The 14,815-nt window shown below is 40.1% G+C and overlaps 1 protein-coding gene across 1 annotated transcript in view; it reads left to right on the forward strand.

The window, feature by feature from the left end:
• Positions 1-311: 311 nt before the first annotated feature.
• GBE1 (1,4-alpha-glucan branching enzyme 1) overlaps positions 312-14,815 on the forward strand; it is a 246,641-nt gene continuing 232,137 nt past the window's right edge. Inside the window, exon 1 of the mRNA XM_070597715.1 lies at positions 312-648. Coding sequence (XP_070453816.1) covers positions 515-648 — 134 coding nt within the window. The 5' untranslated portion in view covers positions 312-514. The remainder of the gene's footprint in view (positions 649-14,815) is intronic.

A 14,815-nucleotide genomic window follows, 5' to 3' on the forward strand; every position in this document is an offset into this window, starting at 1 on the left:
TAAATTCCCGAGACAGGGAAGCCCGGGCCAGTGTGGGCTGGGGAGCGGTCCTCACATTCTCAACGGTATCGCTACAGTCACACTAGACTGTTGCCCTCACTGGGAGTTTACTCGATCCGTCGGAAACACCGCCCTAACAGCAACAAATTCGCGGAACTTCTAGAAGAAAGGTCCCTCCCAAGAAAGCCAGCTCAGCCACTCGAAGGGGCTGCCGCCGCGGGAGGCGCCGCAGGCGGACGAGCGGAGGGGCGCCGGCCGGCTCGGGGAGGGCAGGCGGCCGCGCCGGGAGGGGGGCGGCCGGGCCCAGGTGCGCGCGGCGGGCGGGCGCCGCCTCCTCCGCCGGCCGCTCCTCCCCGCCGCGGGGGCAGGGCAGCGCCGCGCTCGCCGCTATAAAGGGCCCCGGGCCGCAGCCGCTCGCCTCGGCGTCCTCGGCTCCGCCCTCGCGCCGGCCACTCCGCGGAGCTCGTTCCCGCTCGAGCGGCTCGGGCCTCGGCTACTCGGGCTGCGGCCGAAGATGGCGGCGCCGGCGGCTCGGGCCGACGGCTCCGACGCGGCGCTGGCGGCGGCCCTGGCGGACGTGCCCGACCTGGGCCGCCTTCTGGAGGTCGACCCGTACCTGAAGCCCTACGCCCCGGACTTCCAGCGCAGGTACCGCCCGGCCGCGCTCGCCCCGGCCCCCGCGGCGCAGAGCCCGACGGCCCGCCTCCCGGCGCAGGCCCCGCCCCTCGAGGCCCCGCCCCGCGCCGGCCCCGCCCCCGCGCTGGGAGGGAAGCAGCCTGCGAGGGTGGGCGTCGGGTTGGCTCCTGCCAGCGGGTCCAGAACGTTCGGAGGTGCAGGGGGCAGCTCTGTCCCGGGACTAGGGACCCGAAGCGCGGAGTAAACTTCCTCCGTATCCCCTCCCCTCCCCTCCCCTCCCTTCGTCTCCCCTCCCCTCCCCTCCCTTCGTCTTCCCTCCCCTCCCCTCCCTGGAAGCAGCGGTTTGCGCCATTGCGCGCGTGCTCGGGCGCCCGGTTCCTCGGGTGCTGATGCTGAGGGCGGGGCCGCCCGCGTGTGTGCTGCGCCTTCGAAATTCTCTATTTCATAGCAAATACTGTGGTATTATATCCAACAGGATTCTTTCAGGCGGCTTTTGTTCTTTCCTTGTTAATATTCTCCCTCTCAGGGAAGATTAAGCCTGTCCTGGTCACTTTTTTTCTCTTTCTCGGGCCAGATGTACAGCACTCTTCGTCGGTGTTCGTCACTGCCACCCAAGAGGGAGAAAGGCAGGAAAGCCGAACTTCTAGAGGCCGATTTAGGATGCTTTAGCTTTAGTTTGTGCCCTCTCTTGCTGTAGTAAATTGGTTTACCACAATTACGTTGCTGGGATAATAACTAGCAGTCAGCTCAACTTAAAAGGTATAGTTTTTAAGATTAAAATAGTTGTTATCCTAGTTGCAGCAGTTACATTTGTGAGCTAAGTACACTGTGGTTTAATGCTTTCTGCCCTTTTAGCCAAGTCACTTGAGAATGAAACCTACCGTGGCAACAGAATATACAGTGACATTTTAGTAGCAGAAAACGTCTACTGACAGGAAGTAGGATTGGGGGTAATGAAGCAGGGTTGACTGGAGTTTGAAAAAAAAAAAAAATCTTAGGTTCATAACCTGGCACTGTGACTTACTAATTGTATTCAATTCAGCAACTGTTTGTTAAGGATTTCCCTGTGAAGGAAAAGTGAGGGACACAAAGTCCAGTACAGCATCTCATTCCGGAGCTTGTGTAGCCTAATGAATGGGCCCTCCTCAGAGTGGTCACCTTGAGCCATTGCTCCCTTAGTCAGATGATTGGGCCCTTCTATAAACCATTTGAGAGCAGCGCTGTGAAATTGCTTTCACTTTTACAATATATGCTTTCAAAGGAACTTAGTGAGTAATCTTCAGAGTTCAAGGTGGAATTTGATTTAGAATTAAAAAAGTTCAGAGCAAGAGATGATGGTCAGACTTGTTTGATGTGCTTATTAATGATGACACTAATTTACTTGTATGCTTTGTAGAATGGCGCTTAAGACGTTTTAAAAGAAGAGTTGTGGAAATGTTTTGTCTGCATTTCTCCTCCTCCTTTTTAAAAAATGATCACAAGCAGATAAACATCCCTTGTTAAATGTTTCTTTCATGTAATTCACTTCAGCTCCACTGAGATTGAAGCGTTTATGATCCTCTTTCATGGTTTGTCAAAACTAATGAGAGGGACAAAGGCTAGAATAAAGAAATGGGGACAGTCCAGTGTTCTCGGTGAGAAGGCTGGCTCAATGGGCCCTTGTGTGTTGCTCTGACCTGGATTCTGCTTGTGGCCTTGGTTCTGAGTAATTGCCATTTTCCAGCACACATGTTCCATTTACGCATGTCAAATAGTAATTTGGCACTTGGCAGCAGTAACTTTTACTGTTCACATTTGAAAAATAAAAATTTCCTCTTTCATAAAGTTTGGTCCTGGTTTATTTTCCTATTTTCTGTTTATTTCTAATAACCCACTTGGACAGCGTGTCCTTGGCCTAACACAAATATACAACCAGTCAGACATTTAGGTGCAAAGTATGCTTCCTAAGGAGTGAAGAAAATTGAGGGTACGAACAACAGTGTATAAGAATGATGATGGAGGAGTCAGTTTCTTCTCGTTGATGGGTTGTCTTATCCTTCGCCAGCCAACACATATTCATTAGAAATTCATTAGAAATTCTCTGTACATTTTGTTGTTCTTGGTTACCCTTTCTGTAACTGTAAGACTATTGAATCAAGTGTGAGGGTCAGTAAATTATTCTGTGCCATAAAATAAAAATTTATACATTACTATGTGCGACAGCCCCTGTGAAGTCTTGTTGATTACCTCCTGAGATACCCCTTGGCTCTCCTGCTTTTTTCACTTGTTATTTATACTGCACTTAGTCTCTGTGATTGTAATTCCGGTATCTGAGTGTTTTAAAACAGGAACGTTGAATTGTCCCGATATTTCATGCCAATGTGAGTCAGGCTGTCATGGCAGTCACTCAAGGATCTAGGCTAATGAAAGCTTCGTTTGGTAACATGCTTCTACAGTGTCAGTGGCAAGGAACAGAGAGCGTGTTGAGCTATGCACTGTTTTTTACAGCTTTAGCCTAGTGATGAGCCACTTCTGCTGAGACGTTATGTTGGCCACTGCAAGTCAAACGTGACTTCTAAACCGTGTGGGTGGAAGAGAGAACTGACATTTGTGAACAGCATGAAGAGCGACACAGTTGCAATAACACTTGTCTATACCCTCTGTTTAAAATTTATATAGTACTTTTAGATATATTATGCTATTTAATCCTCATAACGAAACTGGGAAGCAGAAAAGGTGGGCATTTTTATTTTTCCTGTTTTAAAGGTGAAGAACCTGAAATTTGGTCAAGTGACTCGCTTAAGTGCACATAGCTAGTTCCCACTGGGATTACTCTTTCTTTGCTAAAACTGTTCTCAAGAAGTTCACAATGACTTCTTGGTAACATCCTGGATATTTCTTTCCTCCTCTTTATCTCTAGCATTGGACATTTTGGACTTCTTCTTGGATCTCTGAAGCCATGATACTGTAGCTCTTGCTTTTCTTCCATGATTTCTGGCTGTTTCTCCTCAACCTCTTTCTGACCATTTAATATCTGAGATTCTGAAGGCTCTTCCCTAGGTATGTTTGTGTGTTTCTACTCTGTATACTTTCCCTAGGCATTCTTATCCGTCCCATGGATTCCATCTATGTGCTGAGGCTGCCCACATCTAACTTCACCCCAAATCTCTCTCCTGGTCTTAGTCCTATTTATAAATATCTTCATTTTGATGTCCTATAAGTACAAAATTTAACACGCATAAAACCGAACTTACGTTTTTTCATCCCAAACCTGATTGTCCCTTTATACCTTATTTCAGTGTGGTATCCTCATTTACCAACTGCTCAAGCCTAAACTTATCCATAATTACCCCACCCCTCCTTTCCTCTTACCTCCAACTCCAGTCATTAGTAGTTTTTCACGTGTGTGTCACTCTGTATCCTGCTGCTATCATTCTGCTCAAGTTGCTAGCATCTCTCACTTGGTTTACAAAACCAGCCTCAGCATGATCCGGTCCCTGTCTGTCTTTTAGCCTCATCTTTGGACTCTCCTTCTCACTCTGTACCATCCAGCCAGGGAGGGCCTAAGGGTAGAGAGGCAGCTGGAATGTCTGGGGGCTATTCTATACACTAAAATATCGCTAGAATAAATTGAAATCATGATATCTGTTTTACACTCGTACTCCTTTCTAAAATACTGAAGATTTTCATTTCTTATGTTGTGTAGGCTAAGAAGTTAGGAGTCTAGGAGAATCACTGACTAAAAGGCAAGAGAGATCAAGAACTATAAACATTTTCTGATCTTTATCAGAAGAGTGACTCTTAGCTTAGTAGAAGTGATTAAGTGAGCCCTTTTCTGCGTTTAATTTTTATTAATAGAAAATAATTTTTCTCCACCCCATAAAATAGGTTTTACCACATGTTAAAGAATATCAATTTGAAGAGTGCCAGAATGTTTTCCTGTCTTGGATGCTACATGTTTTGGTCTAGCTGTGGGTCCAGCTATGCTTTTGTACGTGCTCTTTCTTCTGCTTGATGTGTACTTTGCTTCTATCTTGTGAATTTCTACACGTGCTTCAAGACACACCTTAGATGTTATGTGCCTTCCCTGACTTCTCCCCATCCTTAAACCTTCTTCCCACCTCTTGTCTACCACTTTGAACACCCCTATCCTGAGAGTCATCATCTACTGTAAGGTATTGTCTTCCTGCTCTTTTGTGTGCCCCCCTCGATGATTTGCTCCAGTAGATGGACCCTTTGCCCATATTGTTTGCTCACTGTTGTATTCTCAGTCTGTGGAACCACACCTGGTTTATAGGAAACAGTATAGTATTTGAATCAGCAAATGACTGAGTGAATGTCTGCTGACTCTGTTTTTCTCTTTTCTATGCCAGTGAGTTTCAGGTCAACTCACCTTAAGCTGAAAGTGTTGGGCACGCTTGGATGCATAGACAGAGAAGAAGCAGTAGTTACCAGGAGTTATGAGAATGGGAATATATGTTCAAGTAAAGAGCTGAAGATAACCAGAGAAAACCAAGGAAATTGTTAGTAGTTAGAGACTTCCATACTCCACAGAGACTAAGGTTTAATCACTGAAGGAATTTTCAGTTTGGGAGAGCCTAAGGTCAGATTCTGTGCCCAAGAATGGGAGGAGAGGTTTTTGTGATCCTGAGTGTGTTAAGTATTACAATTAGAGTGAGGTCTCTGTTCCATTATAAATCAAAATAGCTTTTACATTGGTTTCTAATCAGAGCTGGAAAGTAGTTTAGATTTGGTGTATCAGCAACCACACCAAAAATTGATTCTCATAGCACAGAAGTTTTCATAGCTGAATGGTGTACTTTTTTCTCAGCGCCTGGCCAAGTTGTGGGCTCTGAAGAAAGTCAAATGTCAATGATTCTAGAAGGCAGGGAGGAACCTGAAGATTACAAGATGTAGCTGGCCTGCTCCTCTATACCAGCAGATTCATTTGCCCTTTGCAGCCGACATGTCTGCTAACTCCAGACTCACACCTTGATTCTCTACAGTGATGGGCAAGAGGCTTTGACCTCTTCTCGTTTTCAAAGTGCCTTAAAATGACTCCTTGGAGCATTTTGGTTTCATTTAGGCTCTGGCGCCTGCTGCACCACATCCCGAGAAATGACTCTTTATGTGGTAACTTCTTAGAGGATTCAGTCCAGCTCCCACCAAGCTGGTCCCGGTTAGACAGTGAGATGATAATACCGTTTCTGTGAAATGTGCTATGGTTTTTGACTGATAAGTATATCACGCAGCTGTTATTTGAAAGCATGGATTAAACTTCAATTATACATTTGTAGGTATTAAAGGAAAACATGAAAGTGTTTTCATTGGAGAGAATTGCTGCTATCAGGTACCTTTCATTCTAAAGTAAGTTTATTTTTTAGTAAAGAGTAGATTCTCTTCTTGTGGCGATGTCTGCTCATCAATAGGTGCTCCCCACTGTTTTGGATCCAGGGTTCTTTTGTGTTTAGTATCCAAAAGCAGCTCTGTTCTGTTTTGTGTTTAGGGGAACAGGAACCGGTACATTGACAGAAGGTAAAACTCCACATTAAACATATGTTCTTAAACAATCTAGATTCATTAATTTATCATATAGTTCCATTGCAGTTTATTTGACATTGTTTACATTATGGTGACTAACTTGTAAAACTTGATGCATTTTTATGTTTAAGTGATCAAAAGAATTTAGATTCTAAATTTAGTTTCTTTACATGTAAAATGGAAAAAAAGTATGTAAAAATATTGCTGAGTGACCATATTGCAGTGTACAAGAGCAAGACAAGGCTTGAATTTGAGCTCTTGTAAGGGCTAAGCGACTTTGAGTTTGAGAGCAAATTAATCAACCCCTGCAAACCTCAATTTATTCCTATGTAAAATATGGCTAGGACCCAATTTTAGGAATGTCTTGAGGACTAGGAATATATGGAAAGATGCTCAGTAAATAAATAATAGTCATTTAATGATAATGATGTGATTAGCAAATTAACTTTCCATCTCAAATATTAGCTAGAATATTATTTTCAGAAGATTTTCTTATTGTCAGCTTCTTTACTGCTGTATCCTGAAATCAACCGTCAGGTAAATAACATGACCAGAAATTCCCCACAACTCTTCCTTTTGCTGGTTAATGGTGCCTTTACTTTAGGGGGTTCCTTCTTTTTCCCAGTAGAGTGATTGTGTGAATGAAGTGGAGAGGTGGTGATTTTAATCATAATCTAATAGAGAAGGAAAAGAATATGTTTGAACTTTGATCTTTAATTTGGAGAGGAAATGCTAAGGCAGTTGCCAGTTTACCGTAAGCTGAAAGCAAGATGAGTCTGGGATATAATAAGCTCAAAGCTGCCTTTGTTGAGAGAGGTAGGTGCTGGCCTGCAGAAACAGAATCACTCTTCTCTGGATCTCCCTTTTCATTCTTGTCTCTTCTTTCATCTGATTGCTGGGTGTTCCTATTCTTGGGCATCAAACAGCGGCAGGGACTTTCCTCTCCCTGGACTCTGGATGGTTGGAGGAATGGTCCTACCAAGTCTACTCTAACAGGAATAACTTCAAAAATATGAATAAAAATATACAATAGCAGCTTAAAAGTTTGAAAATGAAAGAATTATCCAGTAGAGTCTGAAAATATAATCAAGTAATAAAAAAAAAAATTTAACTTCTATATCTTGCCTTGTCTTTTATTTTTCCCCTCTCTTTTTAAAATTTGAGGATTTCAGTTATTTTCAATATATTTGACTTTGCAATGAGATGTAGAAAACAAAAGAATGGAATATTCATGTGTATTTTAGTAGATCCATTGAACAATAAATTACAATGAGACATAATCTCTAGGTCTATAAGCTAAAATATGATAATCAGAGACTGAGTCTGCAAATATACTTCTTATCTAGGTAACTTGAAGTTTTCCAAATATTGGGCAAGTGAGAATTAAATGTTTCCTTTACCAGTGAAATCATTTGTTACTCAATATTATCAGTCTAATTTTTCATTTTCATAAATGATAAGCAACTAGTCACAGGTTATATTTAATTATGAATAACTACATAATACAGATACATCCTCTGTTACAGAAACATAATAGAATCAGTTATGCTTTAGGTCTGTGTAACAGAAAACCCAGCACACCCTCAATTAACAGAAAATCCCACAAACTGAGAGTTATTGAAATAGAGGTTTGTGTTTCTCACAGAGAAAGTGAAGGTGAGAGGTTTAGGCCTTGGCGGGGACTCATTCTTTATCTTTCTCCTCCGTTCTCATTAGCACGTGGTCTTCGTTCTTAGCTTAGAAGATGGCGGGGCACAACTGCATGTGATCTTTCCAGCAGGAGCATGTGCTAGCTTGCTATGTGCATTTTAACCAACATATGTTAATTGTTTGTAAACTCCATCTAGTTCTTTCAATTTACAAATTATTGACCAGAACTGTCCCACGGTCATCCTTAGCTGAAAGTGAGCCTGAATAATCAAGGCTTTTGGTTGCACACATGCCTTTCTGAGATATGTCCTTTTGCCTCACAGCTTCCCAAGGCTCTTTTCCTTGCTCCACAGAGGAGACTACATCTGGCGAAAGATGAAAAGTCCCAGTGAGACCGTGTCATAGTTCCCCAACATCACGTCTGTGTACAAATCCTTCTGGGCCGAATCCAGACATTTCCACTCCTGGGAGACATCTGGGTCACGGCTTTCACTTTACTGGACCTGATCTATATTTTTTTGGATTCTTTTCCTGGGGAAATATAGACATTTTTGGCTGCCCTGGTCTAAAATGAGCCGATCTGGTCTCCTTAGCCACCTGGCCCCGCAGCTTGGGAGTACCACTATCTTCTCTTTTTAATTTTACAGATATTTTAAATATGAGAATGTTTTGAGAGGAAATGAGTTTGTCAATTACTAATAATTTTTCCATGTCCTCTTGGCCTCATTAAAAAATGATTTATCTTTAAGTTATTTGAAGAATGTAGTATTTGTGAGGTTAGAGAGAAGAATTAAGTTGAAGATGTCAATTAATTTATGCTCAATCATTAAAATATGAATTGTCTTTTATTATCTAATGACATACAAGCTTATGGGGCTTTGGCATTATACCTTTCTATGCTTTTCTTTTTAAAGTTTAAGATGTGTAACTATTGTTCTTCAGAACATACTTACTACAGATTTTTCATATAAATAGAGGATTTTGATCCTCATAGGCAATTTTAACGTGTTGTCTTTCACAATGGGACCACAGGGGAATTTGTGGAAGAATGCGATTCCTCTTTGATGTCAGAATAGAAGATGGATGATCTGGGGTCATACTACTTTTCTTTCCTAAGACGTTACGGGTGTATTATCTGTGATCATTCTATACGACTATGTTTAGAGGTAGTTCATGTTGGTCATTTCTGTGCTTTTTGTTTTGCAGCTCTTATCTTTCTGCATTATAAATCTCTGATCCTTTGGTTTGCTTATTTGTGCAATTTTTTTTTGTTGACAAATGGATGTCTTCTGTCCTCTTGACCATTTCAGTTGGCCGTGCTGTTTGGGTTGTTTAAATCATACTTGCTGGTGATAGGAGTGTAGTAAAACTAACGGGTCTTCTTTTGCTTCATTTCCCTAAAGTGCCTTTTATTGAAAACCGTGCTATCCATGCAGAACTAGGTAAACTTTTACTCACAAAGACAGCACCTAAGTGGCAAGTACTTAGAATCAAGAGTGTTATAAAAACTGAAGTTTGGTTCTAGCAAGTTCAAAGTACGTTTAAAGTTAGAGGACATTTAAAAATATAGTGAATTTAGAGAATTACAAATTGTGTTAGAAAAATTTTTTTTAAAAACATTATTTTGAAATACTTATAGACTTGCAGGAAGTTGCAAAAGAGTACAGAGAAGGCTCCTGTACAATTTGCCAAGCTTGCCCCAGTGGTAATATCTTGCTTAACTAGATTGCAGTATCAAAACCAGCAAATTGACATTCATCGTCTACAGACCTCATTCAGGTTTCACCGTGCATTTATTTGTGTGTGTATACTTCTTTACAAATTTATCATAAGTCTATATTAATGTCACCACAGTGAAGATATAGGACTCTTCCATCACCAAAGAGGAACTCCTCATTCCTTTATAATTATACTGTCCCCTCTCACTCCATCCCTAACCTTTGGTAAGCACAGATCTATTTTCCATCTCTATAATTTTGTTCGTTTTTAGAATGTTATGTAAATTAAATCATCAATATGTAATCTTTGGAGGTTGGCTTTTTTTCACTCAGTCTAATGCTTTTGAGATCTATCCAAGTCACATATATCAATAGTTTTTTCCCTTTTATAGTATTTTGAATAGTATTTCATTGTATGGATATACCACAGTTTGTTTACCCATTCACCTGTTGAAGGACATGTAGATTGTTTCTAGTTTTTGGCTTTTAAAAATAGTGCAATAAAGCTAAGATGTGAATATTTATGTGTGGGTTTTATTTTTCTCAGAGAAATGACTGCAGGTGTGATTGTTGGGTCATATGCAAATGTATGTTTAGTTTTATATGAAATTTCCAAACTGTTTTCCATAATGGCTGTACCAGAAGTGTATGAGGGTGCCCGTTTATCTGCATCCTTGTCAGCATTTGGTTTTGTCACTTTTTAAATTTTAGCTGTTCTAATAAGTATATAGTGATAGACCATGGAGGTTTTTAATTTGCATTTTTCCGATAGCTAGTTATATTGGAAATCTTTTAAAGTGTTATTTGCCATCTGTATATGCTCTGGGGAAATGTCTGTTCATGTCTTTTGTCCATTTTTTAACTGGATTGACTTTTCTTTTTTTAACCTTTGAATTTTGAGACTTCTTTATATATTCCAGATACAAGTCCTTTGCAGATATTTAGTTTGCAAATATTTTCTCCCAGTCTGTATCTTACCTTTTCATCTTCTAAACAGAGTCTTTCACAGAACAGAACTTTTTAATTTTGGTCTTCAATTTATTGATTTTTTTTGTTGTATGGATCATGCTTTTGTTGTCATGTATAAGAGTTCTTTGCCCAACTCTAGGGTCTAAAGATTGCCTTGAATGTTTTTTCCTGGAAGTTTTATTGTTTCACATTTTACCCTTAAGTCTATGACCCATTTTAAGTTAATTTTTGTATAAGGTTTGAGGTTTAGGTTGAGGTTCATTTTATTGCCTATGGATAATTTGATTCCTCTTTTTTTTTTAGTGAGGAAGATTGGCCCTAAGCTAACGTCTCTTGCCAGTCTTCCTCTTTTTGCTTGAGGCAGATTGTCCCTGAGCTAACATCCGTGCCAATCTTCCTCTATTTTGTATGTGGGATGCCACTACAGCATGGCTTGATGAGCAGTGGGTAGGTCTGCACCTGGGATCTGAACCCATAAACCCCAGGCTGCTGAAGCAGAGCGCACAAACTTAACCACTACACCACTGGGCCTGCCCCTATTTGATTCCTTTTTAGGATCATAAACTGACAGACTTGTACTGGGGAGCCACCTGACCAAAATTAAATTAGTTTTTAGTCAGATTTCACTGAGATATGTGAATGATAACAATTTTACATAAACTATAGATTGTTGAAAGCAGTGGGAACTAGTTAACCTGTCAGTTTCTTATTTCTAAGATCTTATTTTAACTTTTGATTATCATTATAAGACAGTCTCAAAACTTTAGGAAGCAAGGGAAGAATAATTTGTGAAATATACAATAATTCATTCCCAAGTAGATACCTCATGTTGAGTTTTTTTAGTTTTAATTTTCATATTTTTCTATTATGTCATTGCATTACTTTATTGATTTATATTCCAATCATGTGTAGATATTAATCTATATAGTAGATTGAACCTATAATTTTAATTTGACTTTTTAAGGTTTTTCCTATTTTTTACTTATACTGAGAACTCACTCATTTGTCAGTGTTATATATTCTTCAGTTCTACTTTATAAAAAATATTTCTTTTAAAAACAAGTTTCATTCATTTTGTCTGTTTACTTGACTTAAATGATGAGTAAGTTTCCAAAATAGTTTTGTTTTATACTCTCCTTTATACGAATGAATTTGTTAAATCTTACCTAAAGTAATGTCAGTATTTCCTAAGATTAGTTGCTTTTCATCCAGTTGAAATTAGCCTGGGTTTAGTTCAGTCTCAATCTTTACTTGGATGTGTGTCAGGATTCAGTGTGCTGTTAATATATTAGAAATCAGAGTGTGTCCATTTCCAGAAAGAAATTGGTTAGATGTTAAGAGATGGAAGTTGTTAGTACATTTATTGGGCAAAACTTGGAAAATTTTGAAGAAGATAGCTAAAAATTTACCCACCTAATGCAAAAGTAAAGTGGAATCTTTGAGGATTTGTTCCTTCCACAGTGCTTACTCATTATGATGAGTTAGATAATAAACGCCCAAAAGAGACTTCTGCCAACTCTCCTGATAATAAATTCTCATCATCATCACAGTAATACTGATTATTACTACAATTTATGTGTATGTTGTCTTATGTGCATTGGGTCTGAGCTCTGCATTTCTGAGAGGCTCCCAGGTCATGCTGATGCTGCTGTTTCACAGCTAATGTTTTGATTAGCAAAGCATGGCATGGTCCCAGCCTCAGTTTAAAACTGAGTTAGTATTGGACCAAATTTTATTTTGTAAATATTTGTTGTATGTTCTGATTTTTTGAAAATAAGTGATCCATATATACTAATATAGTTAACCAGATAATTTAATTTTTTAATGGTCACAATGATTTTTCTACTTGTAGGTAAAAGGGGTTTTATTTTAGCATTATCAAAGTTGCTTTTTCTTACATCTGCATTGTGAGTTTCGTGGTTGCCTATGAGTCTTTAGGACAAGATACAAAAGGGGACCACATAGAGAAAATTATTCCCCTGACTGGTGTTCCAGGGGATACAAGGGCATCTAGTCACAGGCTGTTTCATTAATGTACTTATTTAGCAAACTATTTTCGACATCCTCTTTGTTCAGTCATTTTTCTATGTGCTAGCAGAACAAATATGAGTAAGGTAGGCTTCCTACCTGACGGGAGCTCAAACTGGGGAGATGCACAAGTAAATGCTGTTATAGTGAATATTTGTGCATGAAATTCAGTGTGGGAAGGATGAAAGCATGCCCTGTTCTGTTAGGGAAGAAGTTCATTTGAATTGCCTTAAATTCTGGAAGTTATTTCTCCATAAAAGGAGGACTGAGTCTTGAAGAATGTGGACAAAGTCTGTGAGACTCGTTTTTAAGAAATTGATAGCTAAGACATTAATCTTCCTTAAAACTATAGACCTTTACACAGCTTTTGTTGCTTTTAAATGAAAGTTTAGTTGCAAAAATGGTTCGGTTGCAATATGCGCTTGTGTAAGAATTGCCACATTGTGTAAGAACTGAAACCTCTAAAATAGTTTATAAATTATGTTTGATATATCAGTATGTTTCTTTATAGTAGATAAGCCCATTTTGGAAGAGATTGTGTGCTGTTTTTAGAGGCAATTCCTAGGTAAGTTAAGGGCATCTCTTCCTGAATGAATCAGGGGGACATTTTCTTGAGTGCCACGCAGTGGAGAGGGTCCCAGAAATGTGAACAAATACTGAATGTCCCCTGCTGACCCCACTCTAAGTGTCTCACCTAGATCAACACTATCCAACAGAAATATAATATGAGCCACATAGGGGCCGGCCTGGTGGCGCAGGGGTTAAGCGCGCATATTCTGCTTTGGTGGCCCTGGGTTCGCTGATTCGGATCCTGGGTGAGGACATGGCACCACTTGGCACACCATGCTGTGGTAGGCATCCCACATATAAAGTAGAGGAAAATGGGCACAGATGTTAGCTCAGGGCCAGTCTTCCTCAGCGAACAGAGGAGGATTGGCAGCAGTTAGTTCAGGGCTAATCTTCCTGAAAAAAAAAAAAAAAAAAAAGGAGCCACATATGTAATTTGAAGTTTTCTAGTAGCCACATGAAAAAAGGTAAAAAGAAACTGATAAAATGAATTTTATAATATATATTTATTTAACCCAGTGTTTTCAAAATATTATTGTTTCAACATGTGATTAAAAAAATGATATCACATTTGTTTGTCATATTGAGTCTGGAATCTGATGTGTATGTGCTGACAGCACATCTTAATTGGGACTGGCCATGTTTCCAGTGCTCAATAACCACATGTGGCTAGTGTCCACAATGTTGGAGAGCACAGGTTTAGATTACCTATTTGGTAGAGAGCTTTTATAGAAAGAGTTGATATGACCTGTGAAGACATTGAAAGGGGAGATTGAGCAGGGGGAAAGGTTCAGTCAGCTCTCTGTTCATGACAGAAGAAAGTAGACCCATAGAGATTCTGATTTTGCCTAAGAGAGGGAGTCAGCAATTACTGACCCATGACTGTTTTTCATACTTGAAGAGAAATAAATGGATGGTGTCTTAAATGTCAACATGGAGTTATGCCACATGCTTAATTAACTGGGGCTAACTAGGTAGCCACATTTTCCCCAAGTTAATTGGCGTGTCTCCTCCACATTGCCCTTTTCACTGAGGTGATTCTTATTTATATCATATTTTTGTACGCTAAATGCATTACATCTGTCCCATAAAGCAAAAACAAACTCAAAACAAAACATGGGTCAGCCAAGGTAAATCTGGTCCTTCGTGATAAAGTGACTGAGATCAGGTGGCTATTCTGTGCTCTAATAGCCTTAGACCTTTTGGGGTGTGCCAACCTCCTTTTGACCCAGCCCAAATAGCAGCTGTTCCTAACTGTTGCCCCGAGCATCTTGCTTTAGCGACTCATTATGACTTGCATTATTCCTGAGTTGGTCTCTGCTTGTAAGAGAGGAGAGTTGGACGGATTGCTCCTGGGTCACTGTTCAAACTGTCCACAGTGTTGTGGGTGTGTGTATGTGCATGAACACATGTGCATCTTATGCCCTTTTCTTCATGATTTGCTTTTATTTCCTCTAGATGGTAGTTTCTTCAGTGTTTATGCTTTTTATTTGTTTTGCACCTACTCACTCTGCATACTTAATAGTTACCCTTGTAATAATAGTTAAAAACATTACTGTTTATAAAAGTATTCGCCCTCAAGAGCTGTCAGTCACATTCTTCCTGTGGAATGCTCTTTTCTTTCTCTCTTTAGTGTTGTGTTTTCCACACTGTAGCTGCTCAGTACATGCTGACTCACTGAGCATCCCTGGGATGCTGGATGTGTGTTTCGAAGTTAAGAAGAGAAG

This window comes from Equus przewalskii, chromosome 27 (genome assembly GCF_037783145.1).
Source record: "Equus przewalskii isolate Varuska chromosome 27, EquPr2, whole genome shotgun sequence".
NCBI lineage: Eukaryota > Metazoa > Chordata > Mammalia > Perissodactyla > Equidae > Equus > Equus przewalskii.